Genomic DNA, 12281 nt, shown 5'->3' with positions numbered 1-12281 from the left:
CCAATGTTTAAGACTGTGCAGCTGTATTGGTCACACAACTCAAAAGATGGAACAGTAGCACTTTGGTTTATACTGATTAAAGGATATCCAATATCTGTCAACAAAGATACAACGAGCGTAGGGCACTGCTTGGAGACTGTACTGTGTATTGCCATTTACATTATTTATTATATTTGTATAAAGGTATACTTTTTTTTTTACATCCCAAAATAAAAACAATGATGCTCTGCATGGCACACTCATAATTAATAATTAAAAAACAGATATCTGCTGTTAGGATATAGAAACCAGAAGTTTCAATGTGTTGTAGATCTGGGACCATTATTTAAAAGATTTGGTATATTTTCTAGGGTTGGGGTGGTACCAGTCATTTCATTGTCTGGGGTCTCATAAACCTTTGAATTTAATGGAAACATCCAGGTTCAGACACAGCTACATATTAGGGTCTTGGGGGAAAATAGCCCCTTTGTCTTTGCTGATGTTAGCTGGTTCCATCAATGCAGGACACAGAGTAAGAGGTGATGGAGTGTTGAAGACCACATTACTGGTCATTTGACCAAACGTATAGGGATTCTTTCTGGTTTCTTGAGACCTCTTGCCCATGGTGAGAATACCAGCGGCTTGATTCCCTGAGCCCTGAAGCAGCCTCTGCAGACGTGTCTGCATATTTAGGGAGTTGCTCTTCCTCTTGCCAAGGGTTAAAATACCTGCGGCATGGTTGCCTGAGCCATGGAGAAGATCATAAATTCGGCATGAGCAAGTCTTCTGGAGGCAGCAATCAGGTGTGCTGTGCGATGTCAAAGCTAGCGAAAAGAGAATGACCAGAACCAACAAACAGCATGTTTTCTGCACCTGTAAAATAATTTGCAATAGATTTAGCGGGAGAGGTACCCAGAATTCATTGAGTCAAATATTGAGTATTACTAAGAAAATATCTTGTTCAATGCTCTTAGTGGTTCAATTCAGTTTTAAGCTTCAGTTACACATGTACCATCTACATGTATATATGGAACCATGGGAGATCTCCAAATTAAATAAAATGCAGCACTTAATAAAAGTAGCTACATCGATGGAATATTAAAGCCTCATTGACTTTATACCAGGCGTGCCCAAAAGGTAGATCCCCAGATGTATTAAAACTACACCTTCTATGATGCGTTGTCATTCTAAAGACATGCAAAACATCATGGGAATTGTAGTTCTACAATATCTGGGGATCTACCTTTTGGGCACCCCTGCTTTATACTGTCTCCCGCACATTAACAGCTTTCAGGCCTTTTAAAAATGTATACATCAAAAATACAACAATAGTCAGAGTTTAATTCATAACATGATTATAGTTATTGGATTTGGCTTGAAGGAAATATTTGCATGTCATTTTGATATAATGAATAAGAAAACAATGTCATAAGTTCCTTCTCTTATTGGTTCCACAGGTATGCTTGATGTGTAATCATATGTAATATCAAATCTGTCCTGTTATTTGTATAATGAACCTCGTTTTGAAATGTCTTTTTTTATTTATTTTTTGGTCAATAACTGCGAGTGGGGGAAGAGGTGGGTGCTACAAACATGGTTTTCTACATGTTTATTTGGGGTCACAAATTTTCATTTATTTAACATACTTAACTATCTTTTATTTAAATATATAATATATAACTACCAATTTTTGTTTTTAAAGCACCTCCACTATTGGTCATCTAACTATCATCAAGAAAAGCTATTATAAAGAATATTCCACACTTCAAAACATTGGAAAAGTGCTATCATAAGTAGGTCTCATCTCTGTCTCATTTCTCGAGACTTGCTGGTTCCCTAAGGGGGTTCACATAGATGCATAGCACTTTGGTCATGAGCCAAAAGCCTGGGGCAGTGAGGATGCCGACAGCAAACTGAACAGTATTGGGCCAGTTGGGGAGTTCAGTAGATCTCCCTAACTAGTTCACAATAGTAGCTGAGCACCATTTGTAGGCTGTGTTTAAACAGCCTCTTATCCTGCTGGCCAAGGAATGCGTCATTAACCATTCCCTTGGCCGCAAACTACTTCCTGTAAGGTGCTTCCTGTAACTAGATCTTCCAACGAATGTCTGAAATGTGTGCTGTGAGGAAGGACAGACACCAGTATCTCAGCCAGCCATGCACATCACAGCATAAAGACAATGAAAGTGGGACATGGGATATACTTAGAAATGGGGAGGAAGACAGGCGAGAAATGGGGGTTAGCAGAGTAATAGAGACTGGGCGTGACACACGTAGATTCTGGTAAAAAGATAGAGTGATATATAGGGGCTGGCAAAAAGAGAGAGAAACAAGTATCAGCTAGCAAAGAGTGACAGAAAAGTGAGGGTTACTAAAGAAAGAGAGAGACACGTGGGCAGTGGTGTATTCTGGTTTTGTGCTGCCCTCGGCATAACAAAACTCGGGCACCCCCCGACCCCTTTCAAATTTCTCTTACTGACAGACACACGCCTTCACTGATGCATGCACTGACATACACTCACTTACAGATACACAGGCATTCTCATACACACTGTTTAACCAACACACACTTTTACTAAAACATACACATTCACACACATACACACTCACTCATTCACAGTTACACACACACTCACATTCACTGACAGACACACATTCACCAACAGACACATACACATACACACTTACTGACAATACACACATTCACACTCACAGACAGAAATGCATACACACTCACTGACAGACGCACACTCAGTGTCAGACACACACACTGGGACACATATATACTCACTGACGGATACACACCGGCAAACACACTGACAAACACACATATACAACACTCACTGACAGTCATGTATACACCCATACACCCAGTGTCAGACACACATATTCACTGACAGACACACATACACTAGCTGACAGACACGCGCTGAAACATGCATACACACACTGGCAGACACACACTCTCAGTGACTGCGGTGCGCGCAAGGGAGCTGAACAGGGGAGAGCTCAGGGTAGAGTGCTCCCTCGCCGCCCACCTACATCAGCACATGCCAGCCTCGGGGGGGAGGGGGGGAGAGGGGGGGCCCTGAGGTGGCCAGCTGGCTAGCAGGCCAGCTCCATGGCCCCACAGGACAAAAGACTGGCAAGGCATTTGCCTTGGCGATTGGGGGCGGCTTTCTTTTGCAAGGCAAATGCCTTGTCAGCCTCGCTGTAAATACAGCACTGCACGTGGGGGCTGATAGAGAGAGAAAAGTAGTTAGGGAAATTGTTGTAATGGAGTGACTTGAAGTGACAGAAAAGAGAAAACTCATTCAGTGATGTCCATTAAAGGCATACTTTAAGGAAAACACTTTGTAGTGATTATGAAGCTTAGAGCAGCTCTTGACAATATTCCCCTGAATTCACACATACTGTTTTACCTTACAAACTCCACCGCATTAAGACACACACAATACACTATTGTATTTACACACAATAACATGCTATACAAACATACCCCTGCATTCACACACACACACACCACACTTATACACCACTGTTTTCACATTCAGACAGACTGCATTCACACACATTGGTGCAATAAAAAATATATTTGTATTCACACACCTATGGATACATTCCTAAATACAATGACACTCCAAAATACTCCTGTGTTCACATATACACATTTATACATATAAAAAAAATGCATTCAAACACACACACTTGTACACAAATACACACTCATTGGACTTCTATATACATAAATATTTTGACTAAGCATTCAAATTGTCTCCTGCATATATATACACATACAAACACATTTTTGCATCCTAATCTTACACAGAAATACACCCACCATTCACAAACCCAGACATTATACACTAATATGCCTTTACATTCAATCACAGATTTAAGGACAAAGTATCCAAGCTGGAAACATAGTTGACTTTGAGAATTTTTCTAGTTACACATTGTTAAGCGACTTGAACCTTAAATCATACAATCCAGGTTAAAATAGCCACAATGTGACTATAGCAATGTTGTCAAATTTATCCAAACCACCTATATTTGTGTAAATGTTGGACTTTTTAGTTTTCAATTCAATTAACTTTCTAGTGATTAAGATAAGTATAATTTTTCTTTTTCACTGGTTCTTAGATTTATTACCCTCATTCATTATTATGAGGGGGTAGCCAGGTTTTTTTTTTTTAATTGTGGGGTTGGCTAAGGGCTTGGGGGGTGGACAAATGCCAAACCCCATTGCCTATTTTAATATTAGCCCCTACCTGCTGCCTATGGCTAGTGGATAATGGATACATTAGGATGTTCAACTGTATTTTTTATTTAATAGCCCTCACCCTAGATTATCCTATTTAAATCTTTATTTTGCAAGCAATCCAACATCTCTGTGCAAATTCAGGCTTGTTCTGAGCCTGCTTTGCAAAATCAAGCCCGTAAGTAGTCTGAACAATGTTCGGATTTTGCAGTTCAAATGGCCCCGTACAGAGCTGGATAGTGTTGCCCTGCAAATACAGGACCATTTATAGTTACATCCCCCTCTCATAATATTGTAAAGCGCTACGGAATCTGTTGGCGCTATATAAATGGCAATAATAAATAAATAAATAAATAAGGACTTTTGTGAATAACCCTGTAAATTATTCATAAATATGGTGTATTCTATTTTTGTCCACTAGATGTCGCCACATGTGTTGCACATTGCAGTTTGTTTTCGTACATAACATACCGTAGAAACATAGAAACACATTATCTTAAGCTGCTCAATTAATTTCCCTGTAGCATAGTTTACCCATACCATTGACAATTATTTTATATTTTTTCTTGTTCAATTGCCAATTTGTTACATATATATCTTCTTTTTTATTTTAATTTTATGGGCAGCTTGTCGATAGTTCTGATATAATGTCTACTAGATATTCTTAAAGGAACAATCCAGGCAGCATAACCACTACAGTCGTTAAAGCATCTGCGAACGGTTTTACAACTTACCTGAGCACCAGATGTCAGGAACCTCCTCGTCTGCAGCCTGTAACATGGAGAACTGAGCTAAGAGCGCTCAGTTGATGATGTTAGCCTGTTATTATTATTATTATTATTATTATGTTATTATTTATATAGCGCCAACAAATTCCGCAGCGCTTTCTGTCTGTAGGGCTTCTTCAAGGCTCCAGAGGAAAAAAGGTGACCAGCACCTTGTAAACCCCAGGTATATTGTCGAATAATTAGCAGATTGACCATTTAGTCTGGGAGGACATTAGGGCAGGGCAGCCATCAGGGCATGAGATGCATGATGGACATCATGGGCCCGGCAGTCCTGGGGGCCCAGGACTGATCTGGGAGTCCCGGGCACCATATTCCCTAATTGCACATATATGTAGAGATTATCGCAATATATAGGGCCACTGTGGCCACCCGGCTACCTGTTACTGCAGGGAGGCCAAGCACACCATGCCACTGGGCCACCAGGAAATGTAATCTCCTCCCCCCCTCTGGTCACAGGTGAGATGCAGGGAGAGGGGAATGAAATACAATATATAAAAAAAAATGAAAAAAAAAATATATATGTATATATATATATATATATAAAAATAACGATAATTTAGGCACTCACCCTTAAAAAACTTTCAGTTGTCTTGCCTTAGGTGCTACCAGCGTCTGAGATATGTAGTCAAAGGTGAAATAGGAGCACTCAAAAGGACTTTTTCGATGAATTTAATGTGGTAGAAAAAGTTTACAACCAAGTGTAACGCATATCAATCGACGTTTCGACCCCTAAGGGTCTTTTTCAAGATCAAACAACAAGTGAAAAAGCAGCATTTAAATATCAAATACACATGTATAACTCACCAATCGTGTGCAAGTGATTAGCCAAACCCGGAAGTGCCCCAACGCCTCACGTGGTACTGGGCGTGCGTGATGACGTGCATCATAGTTGCTAAGCAACGAAACTATACCCGGAAGTGTCCGGTCTTCATTCAGACTACTGGGCGTGTATACTGACGTGTATCCCAGTTGCTAGGTGATGGAGTATGAACTCCCAGGGCTAAAGTACAGAAAGCAAACCCTCGTGAAAATGCTCTACGCAAAATTGTTGGAAGATCTCAGAAGACGAGATCTACAATTGAAAAAATTGAAAAGTAAATAAAAGAATACTTAGTACGTATTCGATAAAAACTATTCTCACTATTTGTAATGTAAGAATGAGACAGCCGAGGGGTCAAAAAGTGCTCCCGCAGTGAACTATGTGAAAGTGTGTCTATAGTGACAGTGACACACACAAAAAAGTTGCAATTCTACTCGGCAATTATGTCTCTAAAAAAATCAAGGACTGATATACTTGAGCAAAAAATTGACAGAGTTAGAAATAATTAGAAATAAACCATTGGCTTACTTAACAACCAAATTCCATGTTGTGTAGCAATATATAACTTAATGGTTCAGCTATAGAGATATCTGATGAGGATCAAGAACTATACTTAACAACAATATTGAAAGCGGAAAATTATTCAAAGGAACATCGTAAAGGAAATATATTCATTTAGTCCTTTTGGAGTGACAGTGTCCAATCGATGTATCCAATAAGTTTCACGCTGTAACAGCATTTTGGACCTGTCTCCTCCTCTGGGGCTTGGTGGGACGTGATCGATGGCTATAAACTTTAATGTAGGGAGTCTGTGGTTCAGTTGAAGGAAATGTTTGGCAACAGGTTTATCCGATTTTTGGTCTCTAAATGCGGTGGTGATATTTGACCTGTGTCCACGTATACGTTCTCGAAGAGTTAAGTCCGTTTTCCCCACGTATGAAAGGCCACAGGGACAAGTGATTAGGTATATCACATGATTGGTCATACATGTAATGTAGTGGGTAATTAGAATTCGAGTCCCACTATGAGGATGGGCAAACGAGTTGCCTGTGTTCATGTGACTACATGTGACACATCCGCTGCATCGGTGACAGCCTTTCTTACTGGGTCCCATGGTTTTCTGATAACAAAACGTAGGGTCACTTTTGACTAATAAGTCTCTCAGATTTTTATTCCGTTTTAGACTAATATTCGGTTTTTGGGAGAAAATCGAAGGTAGATTCCTATCTGAACCTAAAATTCCCCAATATTTGTGTATGGCTTGTTGAATCTGTGGGGTGCCAGTATGAAGAGTCAGTGGTAGGTACATTTTGTTCACTGGCTGAGATTTCTGTGTAGTCTCCCTCGCTTCGTGGATGATATTTTCCTGATATGGACAGATACCGTAAGCAACTTGGAACTAATGATCAATAACATCAACTCCTCAGAGTTACCTGTGAAGTTGACACTTACCTTTGATACACATATAATCCAATTCTTGGACGTTTCAGTGTACAAGGATAAGGATGAAGGCAAACTAGGATTTACCCTATACCGCAAAGATACTGCGAGAAACACACTACTTCAATTTAATAGCTATCATCCTAAAAGATTGAAGGAATCTCTGCCCATATCCCAATACATGCGCGTGCTGAGGTATAACAGTGACCCTGTAAATCAAGCAAAACAACTACAGGAGATGACCGATAGATTTTTAGCCAGAGGCTATAGTCACGAAGTCCTGACGAAAGCAAAGGATAAAGCAATTGGACATATGACACAGGCATCTAGGGAGACTACACAGAAATCTCAGCCAGTGAACAAAATGTACCTACCACTGACTCTTCATACTGGCACCCCACAGATTCAACAAGCCATACACAAATATTGGGGAATTTTAGGTTCAGATAGGAACCTACCTTCGATTTTCTCCCAAAAACCGAATATTAGTCTAAAACGGAATAAAAATCTGAGAGACTTATTAGTCAAAAGTGACCCTACGTTTTGTTATCAGAAAACCATGGGACCCAGTAAGAAAGGCTGTCACCGATGCAGCGGATGTGTCACATGTAGTCACATGAACACAGGCAACTCGTTTGCCCATCCTCATAGTGGGACTCGAATTCTAATTACCCACTACATTACATGTATGACCAATCATGTGATATACCTAATCACTTGTCCCTGTGGCCTTTCATACGTGGGGAAAACGGACTTAACTCTTCGAGAACGTATACGTGGACACAGGTCAAATATCACCACCGCATTTAGAGACCAAAAATCGGATAAACCTGTTGCCAAACATTTCCTTCAACTGAACCACAGACTCCCTACATTAAAGTTTATAGCCATCGATCACGTCCCACCAAGCCCCAGAGGAGGAGACAGGTCCAAAATGCTGTTACAGCGTGAAACTTATTGGATACATCGATTGGACACTGTCACTCCAAAAGGACTAAATGAATATATTTCCTTTACGATGTTCCTTTGAATAATTTTCCGCTTTCAATATTGTTGTTAAGTATAGTTCTTGATCCTCATCAGATATCTCTATAGCTGAACCATTAAGTTATATATTGCTACACAACATGGAATTTGGTTGTTAAGTAAGCCAATGGTTTATTTCTAATTATTTCTAACTCTGTCAATTTTTTGCTCAAGTATATCAGTCCTTGATTTTTTTAGAGACATAATTGCCGAGTAGAATTGTAACTTTTTTGTGTGTGTCACTGTCACTATAGACACACTTTCACATAGTTCACTGCGGGAGCACTTTTTGACCCCTCGGCTGTCTCATTCTTACATTACAAATAGTGAGAATAGTTTTTATCGAATACGTACTAAGTATTCTTTTATTTACTTTTCAATTTTTTCAATTGTAGATCTCGTCTTCTGAGATCTTCCAACAATTTTGCGTAGAGCATTTTCACGAGGGTTTGCTTTCTGTACTTTAGCCCTGGGAGTTCATACTCCATCACCTAGCAACTGGGATACACGTCAGTATACACGCCCAGTAGTCTGAATGAAGACCGGACACTTCCGGGTATAGTTTCGTTGCTTAGCAACTATGATGCACGTCATCACGCACGCCCAGTACCACGTGAGGCGTTGGGGCACTTCCGGGTTTGGCTAATCACTTGCACACGATTGGTGAGTTATACATGTGTATTTGATATTTAAATGCTGCTTTTTCACTTGTTGTTTGATCTTGAAAAAGACCCTTAGGGGTCGAAACGTCGATTGATATGCGTTACACTTGGTTGTAAACTTTTTCTACCACATTAAATTCATCGAAAAAGTCCTTTTGAGTGCTCCTATTTCACCTTTGACTATATATATATATATATATATATATATAAATATATATGCTCTCCCACCCGCTACCCCCAGTATTCAGCCCCACAGCATTTAACACAACATTTACAAACACGACATCCTTACACAAACACACAGTGCAGTCACTATAAACACGCACACACACTACATCCTTGCACAAACCCACACTACATTCTTACACAAGCACACACTATGAAGTCACTATACACACACTACATCCACTACACAAGCACACACTCTGCAGTCACTATACACACAGTACATCCTTACACAAACACACACTCTGAATTCCCTATACACACACTACATCCACTACACAAACACACACTCTGCATTCACTATACACATACTACATTCTTACATAAACACACAGTCTGCCGTCACTATACACACAATCCATCCTTACACAAACACACATTCTGTATTCACTATACACACTACATCCACTGCACAAACACATACTCTGCATTCACTATACGCACTCTGCAGTCACTATAGACACTTCACCCACTACACAAACACACAATCTGCATCCACTATACACATGGCATCCATGATACACACGCACTCTGCATCCACTTTACACATTCTGCATCCACTATACACACACCACATTCAGTACACACACACAGTTTATAGTTGTGGGAGTACTCAGGATGGGCCCTGTGGGTGGCCTCGGGGGCAGGCTCTGTGGGCAGACTCGGGGGAGACAAGATTTCTGATATCAGCCCTGCACTATGGCTAGAGGCACTATAACACCTACAGTGGGCAGTAGTAGCTATGGGTACTTAGAATGTCCCTTTAATGTTCTGTTTATATCTGGAAGCCTCATTTTCTACAAATATACACTAAATATGCACATTATGTTTCCTTTAAAAAAAGTTTTTGGTGATGTTTTTGTTAATGATTTAATGTTTGTTTCCCTACACCAGGGGTAGGCAACCTTCGGCTCTACAGATGTTTTGGACTACATCTCCCATAATGCTTTTACAGCCATATTGCTGGCAAAGCATCAAGGGAGATGTAGTCCACAACATCTGTAGAGCCGAAGGTTGCCTACCCCTGCCCTACACAATTCCTGTAAAAAGAGATCTAATGTTTAAACTTCCTTTATTGCACAGTTTGTTTAATTTAGAACGTCTTATCTCCGGCTCTGTTAATATTCTGCAAGAGCCTCCCATGTATGATTAAAGTTCAATCAGGAGCAGGAGTTTGAAAAAAAAAAAACCTCTAAAGTAAACACAGTGTAAGCAGATCTGGTCGAAAATCGAAAAAAAAAACTCTCGCAGGCAGGCATGAAAAAATGACATCACAAAAGTGATTTAACTCCTTAATGGTTTAGAATTGAGCAATAAGACTGGAGGGGCATGATTTATATACCAAAACTGCTTTATTGAGCTAAAGTTGTTTTGGTGCTTAGAGCTTTTAAAAATGTGTCCGCTTAACAACAAGTCGTTCAGTTTGCTAGCTGTTGTTATTGCTCAATACCTTTCACTTTTTTATTGTCTAACTTTACCCCAGTACCTCCAGATTGTGATTTTCCTTAATCCGGGTCCTACTCATCCACCTCCTGTTCTATGCTCAACTTTATTTAGCGTAATTTTACTTTATAAAATTTTAATTATCTTTTGTAAAGCACCATGGAATATGTTTGCCCTCTATAAATAATAATTTATATTATTTTAACACACTCCTAGATCATAAATTTGATTTTAAGTCATAAATTACACGTTTTTTATAACTGAGTACCTATATTTTTTAGAGTGTGCTCAAAAAAATTATCATTTGCCGTAACATTTCATTCTTTTATTTGTAAACTATTTTCATAAAAAATGTCTACAAAATATGTATGCGTGCTTATGTTGTGATGATGTTGTGTGTGTTTTGTCTTTACGCAGAAAGATTTTTGACATGGAAAAGACTTTTCCTGGAAGACAGGTTTAGCTAGTATAATGTATAAAAGCCAACATATCGCTTAAGTACTTTGACTCTATTCTGTCTGGAATTCTAATATAAAGTTATTACTGTCTAGATACGGAAAAAGATAGACTCTAATGCATTAAGTAAAATACATCTGAATAATTTTTATCGAAACTGCTAAAAGATATAAAAAAAATCAATTTTGAAAAAAAATAAAACAAAACAAACATAAGAATCAGGCAAATATTAAGAAATTATTTTAATTAAAACATTCCCTAACCTGAACAATATTTCACAATTTTTACAAGCATTTTGTGATAATTTTATAGTAAAAAAAGGTATTTAGAAATAAATCTATTATTTATCTTGTTTATATTAATAGTGTCTATTACATTTATAAGCCCTCTCCATTGCTCACCTTATTGCTTAGGCTCTCCATTGTTGAGATCTTCCTTGGAGTCAGCAGCAAAACGGTCTTCTTTATCCCCTCACTAAACTCTTCTGGAGACAGAAAATCAAATATACCTCATTGAATTATATATATGAGTTCTCTGTCTCATCAACAAAGTTGTCAATATATATGAATTCTCTGTCTTATCAACAAAGGTGTCGTCTATTTTGAGACCTGACTGACCACACAAATCCTTATTACAAAAGAAGTAAACTTAAAAAAGGAGTATTTGCAGAGTTCATTGGAATGAATGGAGGACAAAAGATATGATGACAACAATGACATAGTTAGAATTTGGCCACCAAGCGTCTCCAGGATACTTATGAAGCCTCTCCGACCTTTATACGCATGTTCTTTGAAATTATATTGTGCGTCTTCCATGAATAGAAATTTTCTCAAGTAACCTAGAGTTAATAAGATGTTTATGACAGGTGGAATTCATGTTGAGGTCCAGATGCTTCTTAATGCTTAGTCCAGACACAAGTAAAGATAATTATGAAGAGGAAAGGTAGTTTTTTTCTTTTTCTTCCTATTAAAAAGTTACATTGTTGACCATACCAGTAGCGATAATGATCCTCATTGCCCTATTAGGCTAATGAGTTTGCTCTTTGGAATGTCTACCGAAAGAGTTTTTGTAAGGAACCCTTTACTATGTCTAAACCCCTCGGAATGTAAGGCAACATTTTGAATTCTCCTTATGGATTCCAAGAGATAAGGCGTAAGAGGTGACATGTGAAAACAGGGTTA

General features: G+C 38.9%; 1 protein-coding gene across 1 annotated transcript; it reads right to left on the bottom strand.

Moving 5' to 3' along the window:
• Positions 1-253: 253 nt before the first annotated feature.
• On the bottom strand, positions 254-11611 carry HCRT (hypocretin neuropeptide precursor). The gene is made up of 2 exons (XM_063425407.1): positions 11502-11611; positions 254-852 (listed from the first exon to the last, which is right to left on the bottom strand). The coding sequence occupies exons 1-2, from the start codon at positions 11520-11522 to the stop codon at positions 433-435; spliced, it is 441 nt and encodes a 146-aa protein (XP_063281477.1). The 5' UTR covers positions 11523-11611; the 3' UTR covers positions 254-432.
• Between the last annotated feature and the right edge of the window lie 670 nt (positions 11612-12281).

Source organism: Pelobates fuscus, chromosome 6, assembly GCF_036172605.1.
Source record: "Pelobates fuscus isolate aPelFus1 chromosome 6, aPelFus1.pri, whole genome shotgun sequence".
In the NCBI taxonomy this organism is placed as follows: Eukaryota; Metazoa; Chordata; class Amphibia; order Anura; family Pelobatidae; genus Pelobates; species Pelobates fuscus.
The sequence above is the reverse complement of the archived record's forward strand: the minus strand, read 5'-3'. Positions and strand labels throughout refer to the sequence as shown.